We start from the raw sequence: 15791 nt of genomic DNA, 5'->3' as shown, positions 1-15791 counted from the left end.
TTCAGAGAAGAAATTTTCCCAATATCCTGTGTACGTGGATACAGGTGTACCACAGAGGAGGCTTGCTGGAGGAAAATGTGGTTCGAGTCTCTCTCAATTGCTTTTTCCTTCTCCAGCAGAGTGGGAACTCAAAGTGAAAAGGGAGTTCATTGCTGCAGTTGAACTCCTGCCTGACTGCCCAGCTCCTGGTGCTGCTGCAGGGTGCATGGCCAAGCTGCTTACTGTGCTTATGGGGCAGCCTGCTGATAAAGAAAAACATCTGCTCATGACAGCTTTGGGGCACGTAGCTTGAGACCACAGTGTGTAGACCCAAACTGCAGCTTTTTCTGCTCTGGGAGACGTATATCTTCCAGATCTACTGAACCAAGAAAGATTTATTTCCTCTAGGTCTCCTGAACTGACAACACAGATGGAGCTGAAGAGCACTACGAGCTCTGGTATGGAAGCTAGGAACGTATTTGGGAGAAACCGAATAAGGAGCCAAAACACTGAGATTTCAGCTTGTTAGATCTTATATCAGGTTACATGGTTTGAATTAGTCAGTGGAATGCTTTAGCACAAATGTTCCTGGTGCAATGGTCTGCGAGGTCTCTGCTCTCTGCCTTGGGTAACAACTGGAGCCTGAGAAACGAGGGCTGCAACTGAGAGCATCCTCAACAGGCATGAGAGCTCACCCGGTTATCTGCTCTTTGGTCCTGCCAGGCAGCGGCTGAGCGAGGAGCTGGCAGATATTTAGGAGAGACCAGAATGATGTTTCCTCTGAGACAGACTTTGTTGCTCAGTTTTTCCATGAAGAAAATCAGCAATTGGTTCTGTATCACCGATTTCAGGAATCCCCCTGGTGGCCGCTTGCTTGTACGACGCATCACTGAGTGATGTGCAGAGGATATGGCACCGTCACATCATATGGATTTCAAATGCAGCTTTTGGTGGCTTACTTGAAAGGCTTCAGCTAAAGATCCTAAGCCAGTTTCAGATGAAAGTCAGGAGGGGAAAAAAGAAAAACAACAAAACATAAAAGTATCTTGAATGGCAATGCTGAAATAGCGACAGTAAATGATTTTTTGCCCATGGCCTATCGTAGGTTAAATATCTACTGGATACCCTGGAGCCATCCTCCCACCCAGGTGGAAGGATGCTGTTGGATGAGGATCGTGCCATGAGCAAGGGCTTTTGGGTCAGCACGTGTCCCTGTTAGAACATCTGGGTCTGATGCCTGGGGGAGTCTCACGCTGACAGCATGACATTTTGGCTCAGCCTTTGCAGTTTGTTCACTGGCAGCAACTGTGGTAGTGCTGTCTGATAGTGAGTCTGTCCCCTTGGGGGTGGCACAGATGGAAACCATGCTCTGCAAAATAAATGTGTGCACTATGGAACTTGCAGTTGTCCAGTAAACTTAATCTCAGTAATCTGTTGCTTGCTACTAAGTGCTCATTTCCTTTCTTTATTTACATCTCTGTGATGAAGGAAAAGTTATTCTCAAGCTCCTTCTGTGGCCAGGATTAAGGATTAATGAGTTGAAAGAAATGGGGCATGCGTGCTTTTCTCTATGTACACCTACCATGTTTGTTTGGCTCTCCATAAAGTTCCCTGGAAGCATGTAAGGGACAGACCCACAGTGAGAGTGGTGGAGCCCCATGTAGTGTCGTGGCACTGAGGGGCACGGTGGTGATGGGTTGATGGTTGGACTAGGTGACCTTCGTGGTCTTTTCCAGCCTTAATGTTTCTGTGGTATTGATCCCACGGTTTCTTTAAATGCCACTTAACAATCCCATTTCCTTAGCTGGCAATGAGAAAGGCACAGCTTTTTTTGGCATTACTCTGCATCCCTTTTAATGTGCAAGATTAGGGAAATGCTGAGAACTTGGTTTGCGTCTTTTTCCGTTCTTTATTAAGCCAGCCATCAGCGTACCACTGCTTTTCTGTCAGTTTGAGAGCAGTCATTCTTTCCCCAGATAAAATATATTCTATCTCAGAAGCCCATAGCATGGTATGTGCGTTTGCAAAGCAGTAGCCACGTGTCATGCATGTGTGCCTGGGCCTCCTTCATAGGGGAGGCCCCGTGGATTCCTGCACGTGTGAGCAAAATAAGAGCTGACAAATGAAAGAGATTTGGGCTCAGAAGTTTTAGCTGCCCCAGAGTACTTGGAGTTTTAAAGTGCTCTGCTTACACATAGCTATTATGTGATGAAGTTGTTGGTTATATTGCCTTAATTCAGAGCTCTTAGACTTCATCCACTTGTTTCCTAAGTGTGTGCAGGTATGTCTGATCCTGGAGATGTGTTTTTTTCCTGAAGTACAAGTGCTTCACAGCTCTGAAAAGTAAACCCTGAACTGCAGCTCTTCTCTGTAATGAAGGCACCCGAGCAGAAAGGGAGGCTTTGCTTTTGAGCCTCTGAGAGCTTCCTGAAAGCTACATGGAAGAAAAGTTGCTCTAGAGATTGCCATGGCTGCAGATCTACCAAAGTGTGACAAATACTCTGTGAACGTGTTAAGTAAACAGCCCTGCAGCAGCAGAACGTTTGTAGTTTATTTCAGCGCATATCCCGGAAGGGAGGGCAGGCACGGTTTATCGTTCCCAGCCTGACACCCACTCCTCTTCTGTGACCTGTGAAAATCCATTAATCTCTTTGCTTTTGTTTCCCTCTCTGCAAAACAGAGCGATAGAGCTGCTGAATTCAGTGCACAGAGGCCTTTGCTGTGGTTTTTGGGGCCTCTGTGATGCTGGGTTTCCTGGTGCACCTCCGGGATGGGGACACCCAACCATCTCAGTGGGGAAGCGCTAAAATCTGTCCCCCAGAGAAATATGAACTGATAGGTTGACTACTTCATGTTTACAACAGGTAGGCAGGTTGGCTTGTTTCCATATTCAAAGCCTGTCAGTATAGGAGGTGTCACCTTCCCAGCTGTTTCTTCATCTGAAATGTGGCAGATTGCACAGGTGGCATCCAGCAAAACTCTTTCACATGCCAAGGCTGAATATTTTTTTTTCCAGCTTGGCTATAGTAGTTGTTTTTTGAATCTCTTCCTTAATTGCATATACAAGGTTGTTAGCCATTTGCCAGCAAATATGACATAATCCATTTATTTTGAAGCCCTGCACTGTTCCATGCAGTTCAGAGCACCTCAGTTTCCCAGTGTAACTGGCTACTTAAGAAAGTAAGTTAGGCCAAAATTACCAAGTTTCAGGTTCCATGCTGGCTTCAGTAAACTGTCAGCCCAAAATAACTTAGTCATGACTGCAAGCTTAATGTTGATGAGACCAAAAGTTGGCAAAGCCTGTGCTAAGTGAGAAGATAATAAAACCCACCATGCTTTTGTTTGCTCGGAGTCTGCTGTCTGCATGTCATCCAAATGCTGTGTATGGTCAGTATTATCTTGTGTGTTCACACGGAGAGATGGTGCTTTGGCTCTGCCCGTCTGCGGTGTTATAGGAACAAAGTGCCCTGGCTGTAGCCCTGGCTGACTGATCGTAGGAGCTGGGTGGTGGTGGGGACCAGGTTGTGAACAGGAGGGTCTGCTCTCCGTACAAGAGATCAGCACAGAGGGAAAATCAGATCGTGAGCATCAGGCGTAGCTCAACAGGGCAGTGAAGATGTGGCAGAGGTCTGAGCCCTCTGGAGTCAGTGGAGTGCCTGGAAGCAGGGACTGGATAAAACCCCTGCAGCAGAGAGGAAAGCTGTGCAGCCATTCTCTGTCTTACCATGTGGAGACCAGTGAGTTGGAGCTGTGTTGGATGTTTGATTTATTTTTATTTTCCTTGCAGTACCTTTACTGTATGCTTCTTTGCAATGTGCCACAGACTGTAGAGGCAGCACATGTGCCTTACTGTGAAGGCAGATTGCCCTGGCCTGCACCCCTCAGCTGCTCTCATTTCCTCCCCATCTGGCAGGCAGCTGCCCAGGAGCACAGTGTGCTCCTTGGCCATCCTCTAAGCTGTGCTTTCAGCCTCCTCCAGCAGCAGAGCAGCAGAGCTGATGCAAGCACCTTGGATACCTTTGGAAAAGCAGCTGAGAAACTGGTTTCTGACTTTATTTCTCTGCACTGAATCTGGGGTTTTGTATTCCCTGCACTTGCCTTGTTTGTCTGTAGGCAGCCAGCAGGAAAGTGTTTACTGTGTGCCCATGCCAGCATTAATCTGGGTGCCTGGCACTAAGAATAGGCTTGTGGTGGTGTGTTGTCAGAAGTTAGGAGTTTCTAGAGGCACAGATTGCTATTGCTGCCTGCTTAGGTTGTACCAGGGATTGCATTACAAAGATGCAGATGTGAGAAGCGGGTCTGATGGGTGTATTGATATTGGCACTTCCAGGGCAAGCAAAAGGGAAATGGTGTTCTGTGGGCTGAATGCAAACCCAACACACTTTTCCTGTGAGAACGCAGGCCCCTGCATAGCAACCTGGACTTACAGTAGATGTGCTTTTCATGTGACTTACCTTCACAAACACATAGGAAATACTTTCCAGGTGTCTACTGATCACAGAATGAAAACTGCTGCTCTACAGCCATTCTGAAGTTGAGTTCCTTTGAAAACATCCTGCTGACTTTGGCTGTTCCTGTTTTTTAAGTCTAATACTTGGTAAAATGCACTCATGTATGTCAGCCTGATCTGCTCTGAGCACCAGGGAAGTTTTCCCTTCCTTGCCTGGGCTTAAGTTTGTCCTTTTATTTTGTATTGTCCACTCCTAGTGGGAGCATCGCAGATCACTGGAGTAGAAAGGAATCCATGTGCATATGCAATGGGAGAAAACTGATCTTAATGTAAGTGCTGGGAATGCTTGTGCAAGGCAGGCTCTATGTTGAGATCCAAACCTTTAAACTTGGCAGTTGGTGTGAGCCATATGGCAGAGGGAGAGGGAGCAAGGCCGCTCTCACCTTGCAGGGCAGGCTGTGCCATCCATGGGGCACACTTGTCATGGCTTCATCCAGCTCTGCGCAGCTGTTGCTTGCAGAAACCTTCCCAGGAGATGAGACAGGTTGCAGGGCAGCTTTTCCATTCTGCTGCACAGGTTTAGTACACAGTGCCACGACTGCTATCCAAAAGTCTAAAGAGGTGGTATTTTGCAGACTGCTGCACAGCAAGTGTGTATATGAGTTATTAAAGTCCTCTAGACTTGCTGAACTGGAAGGTGTCTCAGCATTTGTGCTATGTTTCCCAAAAAAGAAGCTTTCCTGTTGAGGTTTCTTTGTCATGTCTCTCTGCACCTGAGTATGTAGGCAGGCAACAACTTGTTGGAGGTGAACTCTGTGCAGTTTTACCACTGACAGTGCTACTCAGCCTGCAGCGACAGCCAGGGATTTCCTGGGTCCGCTAGAGAGGCAGGGTCTGGCTGGTGCTGCAGCTGCTGAGCTGGCTTCACATGCTGCACATGTTGAGGAGGCAGTTGGTGTTGCCTCATCTCCATAGGGATTTTGTTGAAAGACCAATAGCTGCTCAGCTGAAGAGCAGGCTTGGTTTGTTGAAACCAGGCTAGAAGATGACTGGATGGCAAGGAACAGTGCATCACTCCAGGAGCACCAGGTACTCTCATCATCACATTTGCCTGATGGCTCTTCCCCTTATTCTTGCTGGAATGTGCTTCTTGCCCTCCAACTGACTGTGTGGTGGGAAGCCTGCAGGGTGCTGAGAGTGCTAAGGGAGCCTCCAGCAGCTGGGTTGCATTGTGTTTATATCTGTGCTTTCAACAGGAGAAAGTCTGAGTTGAAAATGAAAGCAGGCTTAAGACATTCTAATGTGTGGAAGTGACTTACTTTCATTACTTGTGCTCCGCACTGGGAGGAAAGTTGTACAACTTTGAAAACATAAATGAGAAATGTAAACTATGGAATGACTTCCTTGAGGTGGCAGAAGGCCAGTGAGCTGTAAGCTGAAGCTCACTGAAGGTGAAAGAAATCTCCTGTGCATTTCAGCAGTGCTTGCATTACATGTACATAGAGGTTAGATGTTCCAGTGAGTCTCCCACTGATGCAAAAATATGAAATGCCATTGACTGCTCAACTCTGAGCATCTCTCACCCTTCTAAACATTTTTCCCCCTCTTTCTAGAGGTAAAATCTTTCAGAATAGTCAAGTTTCCATTTCTGCTTTGCTTGTTGGAAAAACCATTTATAGAACTGTAGAATCATTAAGGTTGGAGAAGACCTCTCAGATCAAATCCAATCCCTGCCCACCCCCACCATGCCAACAATCCATGTCCCTCAGTGCCACATCTCTGTGGTTCTTGAGCAGCTCTAGGGACAGTGACCCCATCACCTCCCTGTGCAGCTCCTTCCAATGCCTCACTGCTCCTTCTGGAAATAAATTTTTCCTGATATCCAACCTGAACCTTTGCCAGCTCAGCTTGATGCCACCACCTCTCATCCTATCGCTGTTACCTGGGAGCAGAGGCTGACCCCACCTCACCACAGCCTCCCTTCAGGCAGTTACAGAGAGCAGTGAGGTCTCCCCTGAGCTCCTCTTTTCCACCCTGCCCCATCACATTCCCTCAGCTGCTCCCCATCACGCTGTGCTCCAGACCTCACACAGCTCCATGCCCTTCTCTGGACATGATCCAGGGCATCAGAGTCTTTCGTGCAGTGAGGGGCCCAGAAGTGAGCACAACACTGATGTAAAGCCCCACCAGAGCTGAGACATGGGGATGATTGCTCCCTGCTCCTGTTAGCCTTTTCTTAAGTTTCTCTCACAGTTCCTCTGTGTCTTTGGTACAGATCTCTTAACCAAACTAAATTTTAAATTTGAGTTTCATCTTGGAAAATGCTCTTACTACACACACATCCTTTTGTGATGTTGTTCTGGTTTGAGACACAAATTGCTGCATTCCTATTTACCATGACCTCAGAAAGTTAGCTGAAAACCTTTGAGAACAAAGTCTCTACTGCTGCATTTGGGCAAAGTTTTCACATGAAGGGTCAGTCATTATGTCCCATAACATCCTGCCATTTCCAGTTCACAGAGCAGATTCTCGGCTGGGAAGACTGAATTTGCCTCTGCTCCAGGATTAGCTTTGTGCAATTTCTTATTGCTGCTATAATTCCTCCTAATTAGAAGCCTGAAATAGAATATTCAGTTTGTTTCCTGTTTTCTTATGTTGTTCATAATGCGGGCTAACAAGAACAAATAATTCAGTTTTTATTTGCAGCTACAGAAAGTAAAGCACAGCATGGGCTGACTTGGGTCTGCCTGTCCCTCCTGCTGTGGGCATCAGGGGTCCCTGAGGTGAGGCTTTGTGCTGGGGTTATGGCAGCCTGCCTGCAGGAGGCTGGCAAAGAGGTGGAGAGCTTACTATGAGTCCCTATTTTGGGGACCCTCGGTAACGTGCTATGCGCCTGTGCTCATTGAAAAATCAGTGGAACCTTGCAGCTTTAGATCCTGGCTTTCAAAATCCATCAGATTTTTGTTACCAGTACCAAGAATATTTCTAAACATCAACATTCCTTCCCAGTGGCTTGTACACTATAATTAACCTTGGACTGCATTAACTGGTGTTTCAATTAGTATAGGTAGGAACAAGCTACCCCTTCAGAAATTGGGGTACAGTTGCAACTGATTCCTTATTTGAGCCCTCCCATAGGCCAGCCACAGCCCTGATCCCATGCTTAGGAAACTCCCTGGGCTTTCTTTATGGAAGTTGTTCCCTTCAAGCCAAGTCTGCTTGGAAATACTTGCAAGGCCAGGTGTAATGTGTTGTATGTTTGAAAGCTCTGTCTGCACTGGGGCGGGATGGAAAGAACTCGAGCAAGACAAAGAGGGGCCTTGGGACGGAAGGGGCAGAACCTGCTTTGCACTGGAGTGAGAATTTCTACAGAAGCTGGGGAGGTGTGAAATTTTGGCTGTGTGGTGAAGCGATGAGCTGCCTGGCTCTGATGGCTTTTCTGGGCAGATGTTGATTCCTCTGTTGTGTCTTCTAGAGGCTTCTGTGTGTGGTGTGCTTGCTGGGCTGAAGCACAGATCTGGCACAGCCCTGAGCTAATAGCAGCAGCTCAATGGCTTGAGGCATTGCTGCTGCATCCTACAGCCATCATTAGTGTGCTGGGAAGCTGTGCTTCTGAGGTCAGTCTCCAGGAACTTCATCTCCTCTTTCTGCATATACTAGAGTGTCCCCCCTCCCTGGTGTTGCATTACTCTGGGTTGGAAGCCAGGAACGTCTGGGAGATTTCTTGGTTAGCACACAAAGAACAGAAACCGTGGTGTGTTTTTATGTGTACATTTATATACATCTGTGAGTCATTCCCTTACTTAGGTTTGGAAGGTTGCTGGATGTTGTTAGATTGCTGCTGCTGCCAGCAAAATCTGCTATCCATGAGTGGCTGAAGGGCAAGGGGAATGAGAGGAGACATTTGTTGCATTCCTGTACTGTGAGGTCCTTCTCTTGTACAGCTGCCCAGACCGGGAACCGTGCTGCTCCTGTGCCTCCACGCTGCTGCTGGGGCTCCCACTATCCCCGCTGGGAGCTGGCAGCCCAGGGACCCAGCTAATGTGGGAAAAACCACCAGAGCTGCTAACAAATCAACAGCAACAAAATCCCACACCGAAAAACGAGGTACTCCCAAAAGCCTGTCCTGAATTAAGGAAAACCCCGGGATATATGGTGGGTTGCTGCAAAGCCAAAAAGGTCTGACTCAGTTCGACTCCTAGCAGCGTGATTAAATACTTAAACAGTTCTCTGAATGTGAGCCTGAACGCTGGGACCTTACTAATGAGGTGTTGTGAGTGTAATTGTGCAGAGTGGCAAGAAGAGTTGACATCTGTTCAGCGTCTGAGCTGCGCTGTGTGAGCTGGCTTGGTGGGTCTGACCGTGTATTGCTGCCTGATCCCAGAGATACCTGTGGGACTGGAGGTGTCCTTCACAGCTCAGTGGCTGCAGGGCACAGCTGATGGTCCAGAATGCAGAAATGAAGTCTGCAAGGCAACAGAGCATTTCTCTGCCCTGTAGGATCCGTGCCTTCTCTTCCCATCTCTCTCAGCTGCACTGTTCCCTATGCAGGGTAATTCATCTCTGGCTCACAGTGGAAATTGCCAGTTTGGTGGTTTTGGTGTTTTGGAATTGGTTCTCTAAGTCTGGCAGTGTTCAAACAAAAAGGCAGGGAGAGATGACTCTCCCTGTTACTTTATTTACCACTTGTTTTGGGAAATCCAAGTTCAAGTTTGTATTTGACTCACATTAGGGCTCCGCTGCGAATCTTATTTTTTCAGTTATTTTTGACAGGGCTGAACTCATGGCCAGAATAAGCACAGCCACCAGTCAGTGGGCTGCTGGGCACTGGGGGCTGTGTGCTCAGCCTGCCCTGAGCTGCAGGGTTGGCTGGGGGCAGTGGTGGGCTCTGCCTGCTGATCCTAACAACTCAAGGGGACTGAAGTCTTACAGAACTGGAAATTTCTTGCTGTCTTCCTTAGCTATGCATTCTTCAGCTGAGCTTAGGGTGTTAAATTTGTGCATAGTGTTGCACAGTGCTCTGGTTGGTAGCATGCAGCAATGGCTGTTAGCAGTGTATGAGGCTGGGCAAAGTGACATGGTCATCTCATGCTCTGCTGTTTGAATTCCTAGTTTTTTCCCCATGGTGTCAGGGACAGAAGCTGTCAGGAACACATAGACCCCAGCTTTGAGGGTAGATGGTCCTCTCAAAGGGAGAGGTTCTGGGCCCAACTGGAGGTTTGGGCACCTCTGCTAGCACAGCTGATGGAACACAGCACGCACAAGGCATGCAATGGTCTGCACCTCACAGGGGAGACCTCTGCTGCCATTTGCTTTGCTGCATAACCTCTCTCTGAGTGCTTTATGGCTGTTCTCTCCTTTTGAAGATGGCCAGTGCTTGATTTTTGTTTCTATTCCATCTGTTAGGAGGGATCTAACAGGCTTTCCATTGGCTTTGGGCTATTCTCTGGATGAGTCCCTGGGGTGGAGGGCACGTGGCCAGCTACAGCAACAGATGTCCTCTTTGCTGTATGTCAGTCTCATTGCATCCCTGACTGTCAGCATCCTGAGCATTGTCACCCATTGTGCTTCCCACCCGGGTGCCTCAGGTTGGCTCCCACTGGAGCGGATGGCTTGGCACCAGCTGCCTTCAGCAGCCCCGGTCATTCTGCTGTATTACAGTACACTGCAGTGGGGGAAGAACCCCACACTCTCACATCTTGCAGCCCTCAGAGCGTGGCCAAGAAGGAAAAGGATCCCTCTTACAGCTCCAGCATTTGCAGTCCAGCAGCTCTGCACTCTGCAGACCTTGATCATGAAGTACTTGCTGCTGTTTGCTAATGGAGGCGGTTGGAACTGTTAAATTCAGTAGGAAGATTACTGACGGTCTGTGGCCTTGGGGTTTCCCACAAGTGCTGCAGTGTGAGCTGGACTGCTGAGCAGCCAGAGGCACACAGCGTTGGGGTTTGTCCTGTAGTAGTTTTCCTATAGCAATGATAAAGAGTAAAAAATAGTAATAATTAAACCTCCTCTAACCTGGTGCCTGAGGTATAAATAACCTGTAAATAGCAGGGGAGGGCAGGCTGGGCTGTGAAGTAATGAAAAAGAGAATTTTTTTTTTTCTTCTTTCTTTTGGGGATGAAAAGAGGAGAACCATCAGAGCCCACATTAACTGCCTTTTGCAAACACAGAGTGTGGAGATGTCAGGTTAAAAATACAAGTGCTCCATGACATGCGGTTTGCCTTGTGCTGCTGCTCACATGTTACTTAATTAAAGCAGCGGGAGCTCAACATTTTGCTTAATTTTCCACTATTCATGGTGCTTGAGTTTTTTGGGAGGGGGTTACTTTGCTCAGTATGGACAATGAGGACTTGTGTCTGTGCTAAGAGTGCTGCTAAAAGCCAAAGTAAATACTGGAGTGGTTGTAGTTGTGCCCATGTAACCCCCTATATGAACGTTCTCACTCAAACTTTTTCTAAAATTTAACTTCTATTTATTGGAAATGGATTTAGAACTGAGTGAAAAAAGCTGCTGTGTTACAGGATGTTCATCTGGAGGTCTGTTCTACTTTTATTATCCTTTTCTTGTTCTGCAAAGCGTGGCAGGAGATGAATTTTTTTCTTACATTCCACCAGTCTCTCCTGGTTAAGTCACACAGGCTTTAGGTTGTAAAACCGGCAGGAGACAAATCCAAACATCAAACAGTGCAGCCAGCAGGAGCCGGAGGTGCTCGTTCCTCTGTGCTCAGCACTGGTGGGGCTGCACATCAACTGCTGGATTCAGTTGTGGGCCCCTCATTGCAAGAAAGACATTGAGGACTGGAGAGTGTCCAGAGAAAGGCACGGAGCTGTGCGAGGTCTGGAGCACAAGTCTGAATGCTGAATGTTAGTAAAAGTTTCTTCTCCAAAAGAGCAGTGAGGCAGTGGCACAGGCTGCCAGGGAGGTGATGGGGTCACCATCCCCGAGGTGTTGGAGAGCCATGGTGCTGTGGGCAGCAGCATGGTGGGATGGGCTGGGGTTGGACTTGGTGATCGTAGATGACTTTTCCAACCTTAATGTTGCTGTGATTTTGCATGTTGTAGTGCAAAAGTCATCGATGTATCCTATACCTCTTCACAGAAATTTAGTTTTTAAATCTACAACAATTAATAGTTGCAGGCAGATATGCTGGCCTTGAATTTAGTTGTCTGCAAGAAATCTCTTGAAATTCATCATGGAAGAACCCCTTTGCAATGGTGCAGGCTAGGGGGAGCAAGGTCTTGGCTGAAGAGACTTTGTGGTCTGTGAGCTACGCTGGTAGCAAAGACCAGCTGCAGCCTGGGCAAGCTGAGCAGAAGCTCAACCAGGAGGTTGAGGAGGGGTTTCTTCTTTTGCGAGGCAGTTACTATGCCATGTCTGCAATCCCATGTCTGGCTTTTAGCCCGCTTTGACACAAGGAAGATGTGATCGAGTCATGGCAGACAGCCATGAGGATGGTGAGGAGTGTCTCAACCCTTTGGGTCTGTTTTCCAGAACTGGGGAGGTGTGCAAAGTGGACAACAGACCATTGGTAGCGGTGGATGCTGCAGCAGAGATGGCTTAGTCTCTTCCAAATGGATTCAGAACATTCAGGGTCCAATGGGTCTGTCCATCCAATAAGGGCACGGAAGCCTTAACAATACTCAGCCACTTCAGGTCCTATGGATCATGTGTTACACCAGAAGTGGTTATAGCAGAATATCCTGTTGAGCCTCTTATGTCTTGAGAAGCTGTTGCCAACGGGAAGTTGGGAGGTTCTGCTCATATTTTTATTTGCCTGTTTTCCTCGTAGTCATTTAAAATAATAATTTTAAAAAAGTATTTGCCTGTGTTTTTTTCCATCCAGTAGTGTTGCAAGCACCATAGTTGCTGTTTCATCTGGGGAAGTAAGTGGGCTGCAGTGGTACAGGTATTACAGTAGAAGTGCTAATTTCTCTTGATGTGAAATGTGAATTGTCCCAAAACTAATAGTGATAATTGTTGTACTGTTGGTTTCTTTGTATGTGAGTTTTTTGTTTGTTTTTTTTTAGGCTTAAAGTCAGAAAAAAACATTGATTTGCCAAACTACTAGTCATAGGGCATGTTTCATCCAGGGCGTGACAAACTGTGTTGCCTTTGAGCACTTTGGGCTCAGAAAAGCTTCTGGGTGGATAGTCCTGGAGGCAGCCGTCCTTTGTTTGTGCCAGAGCTTTGGCTCACTGGTGTATTCCAGAGGCTCTACTGGGCTGTGAATTTGCCTTCCACATAACACCACTGTTACAGCCTGGGCAGTAAAAATGGCATTTTCCTTCTAGCAGTTTCCTTGTGGACAGATGGAGAGATGCCTCCAGGTTCCCATTCCCATGTCCCACTTCTGGCCAGAGGCTGTCAGCTCTTAGAATCATGGAAGGTTGGAAAAGACCTCTAAGATCATCCAGTCCAACTGTCTGCCTACCACCAATATTGCCCACTGACCATGTCCATAAGTACCACGTCTACACATTTCTTGTATACTACCAGGGATGGTCTTGTGGACTTGTTGGGAGAGCCTGCTCAGTGGGACCAGCTTAGCCATGGCAAAGAGCACGGTGTAAGCTGGGCCCTGACCTTTTTCATGATGGCCCGTTGTCTCTGCTGGGTTTGCCTGATGCCTGATAGTGGTGTGGTCCTGCTGTGTGGCAGGAGCCTCTTGCTGCGGCTTCAAGGACGGCCACGAACAAAAAGCCATTTTCACAGAAAGCCATTTTCATGGTTCTCTGTGGTATTTGAGGAATGTTGGAGCTGCTGCTCAGTGCCTGCGCAGCTGGGAGCGTAGGAGGGAAGTGGAACAAGACCAATGAAATGCGCGCGGTTGAGGGAGGTCTGAGCGAGTCTGCTGAAATGGGGTTTGGGTGGGTGACCTGAAAAGTGTTTGCAATTCACAGAGCAGTCCGATTTCATCTGTTCTGCTTAGCAGCAAGTGGCAGTTTTTGTCTTACTCAACATCCATGCCATGTAGGTTTGCCGTGGGGTCTGATGAGGAGCTTGGTTAAAAGCAAATCCCAACATCATGGCTGACACCAGCCTTGCTCTGCCACGCAGAGCAAGAGCAGATATCAAGAGCAGGAAACCAACATCCATTTGCTTGCTGCTTTCCTTATTTTTTGTTTTACTAAACAGGAATTGGCGTTCAACAAATAAGCTTCCTGTCCCTGAGTGACTGTGTTCTTCTGATGATTCTTTTTGTTAAATTTAACCCTATGCTTGTACTCCCAAAGGAATAGGAAGGAACTGTCAGTTTTCAGTGGAGCTTCTAGAGCTGTGGTGGTGCAGGATATATCCTTCTGTGGGGCAGTGCTTTGCTCCTCTGGCCAGGAGCAGTGAGCAGCCTTTCAGCTTAAGGGAATGTGCTGTGGGATCCATCACAGCTGTGTGAGCAGCTGGACTGAGGTCCCACTCCCAGGGCTCTGTGCTGGGAAGAGCATCAGCTTGGTCACGTGTAACCCAAAGGCTGTCACAAGGCTGTGAGCATACAAGTTGGAGGAGACCTTTAAAGGGCATCTAGTCCAACTCCCCTGCACTGAACAGGGAAGCCCACAGCTCAGTCAGATTGCCTGTAAAAAATAGTTCTGCCTAGAGCAACCCATGTATCAGCTGGGATATGTGAAGGAACTGGAGCCCAACCTTCCTGGTACCATCTTGGGCCAAACAGGCAGATCGTACTCCTGGTGTGTAAATCTTGTATGAACTGGGCTCTTATTTTCCAGGGTGGCCACTGACCACAATGCTGATAACACCACTGCAGTCCTTAAGGAGTGGCTGAAGAACGTGCAGAACCTCTACCATGACGTGGAGTGGAGGCCAATGGAAGACCCACAGTGAGTACTGCAGCAGGGGCTGGCTTTTGAAGCATAGCCTGTGTTCCCTAGGTGCTTTCCTGCTCTCCAACCAGGAGATGCATTCAGTTATGCATGTGGTTTTTCTTCGTGGGCTCTGCCCCATTGGATTTGTTTTGGTGGAGCACGTAAGATTGCCCTTCTTTATGTGTGAGAGAATAGAGAAATCACAGCCCTTTCCCATTGCTTCCACCAAAGCTCTGTCACTGCTGTCAGCTACGCAGCAAGTTCCGAGCCAGAAAATGGCATCACCTTGCACAGGGATCTGACCCACAATTTCCTTCAATCCCTTTTTGCCTTTGGACTTGATGCTCTGGGCCTGATGGGATCCTTCTGTTGTGCTTGTGGCTCCTTGGTTGTCAGGAAGTGCTCTGTGCTCTACACTTGCCAGCAAGAATTTGGAGCCATTTTCCCTCGGAAGCACTCTTCACTCTTTTTTCCTCTCCCGAGTTGCCCAAGGTGACTCTGATGCTGTTTTCTTTGCAAAGAAGGCAGCAAGAGGTCTGTGCATTTTCGACTGCTTTCTTTGCTAGGTCCTACCCAGAAGAAATGGGACCGAAGCATTGGCCGAGCTCCCGTTTCACCCACGTGATGAAGCTGAGGCAGGCTGCCCTGCGTGCCGCGCGGGAGAAGTGGTCAGACTACGTTCTGGTAAGGAAAACCTTGCATTTCTCTCTGTCCTCAGGCTAAAGCCATTCAGGCCATGCCTATGGGCTAAGGGAGCAGAGGAGCGGAGCAGCTGTGCAGAGATGGGGGGTGGTGGTGGTGGTCGTGGTCTTGAAGGCTCTGAACAAGGTGAAGGTGTGGGGCCTGTTTCAGAACTCTTCCTGCTCCTCTTCACAGAGTGCTCTGCCCTGAATTTTCAGCATTGTTGGCTCCCCATGCCCTGTGCTGGAGCAATTTTTTGCAGTCAGAGAGACAGCTCCATGTCCTTCCCCATCTCCTGTCTCTGTCACAGGGGCAACCACCCCTGGGCTTCCCTACAGCAGTCGTGTCCTGCAGTGTCAGACCCACCAGCTGGGTGCTTTTTGCCAATACCTCACACTTCTGGTTGCCGTGTTTCTTGGCAAGCATCAGGGGAAGCATACGGTCTCATCTCATCTAATAACAAACTATTTTCCTCTTCCTTCTGTAGTTTCTCGATACAGATAATTTGCTGACCAACCCAGAAACTCTGAACCTGCTGATAGCAGAAAACAAGACCTTGGTGGCACCGATGCTGGAGTCTCGCTTTCTGTATTCCAACTTCTGGTGTGGCATCACCCCCCAGGCAGGTGGTTGGGTGAATGAGGCACGGTGACTGCAGGTTGGGGCTTTCCTCACTTGAAAACACCGCGTCTGAAGGGAGCTGTGCTGGATCTGAGGGATGCTGTTCCTATGCAGAAGTCTGGGGAAGCCGTACAATTCCACTAGCTACATTTAAAAAAAAATGTATATACCAACATACAGTCACACCAGTGTTTATTTGAGGTAGTTCCACGTGTTTGCATAATAGCCTTAAAACTGACAG

The 15791-nt window shown here is 48.0% G+C and overlaps 1 protein-coding gene across 1 annotated transcript in view; it reads left to right on the top strand.

The window, feature by feature from the left end:
- COLGALT2 (collagen beta(1-O)galactosyltransferase 2) overlaps positions 1 to 15791 on the top strand; it is a gene marked incomplete at both ends in the record, with an annotated part of 32181 nt that overhangs the window by 8618 nt on the left and 7772 nt on the right. The window contains 3 exons of the mRNA XM_079535483.1: positions 14153 to 14263; positions 14815 to 14932; positions 15417 to 15551. Coding sequence (XP_079391609.1) covers positions 14153 to 14263; positions 14815 to 14932; positions 15417 to 15551 — 364 coding nt within the window. The remainder of the gene's footprint in view (positions 1 to 14152; positions 14264 to 14814; positions 14933 to 15416; positions 15552 to 15791) is intronic.

This window comes from Tetrao urogallus (genome assembly GCF_951394365.1).
Source record: "Tetrao urogallus genome assembly, chromosome: 5".
NCBI classification, from domain to species: Eukaryota; Metazoa; Chordata; class Aves; order Galliformes; family Phasianidae; genus Tetrao; species Tetrao urogallus.
The sequence above is the reverse complement of the archived record's forward strand: the minus strand, read 5'-3'. Positions and strand labels throughout refer to the sequence as shown.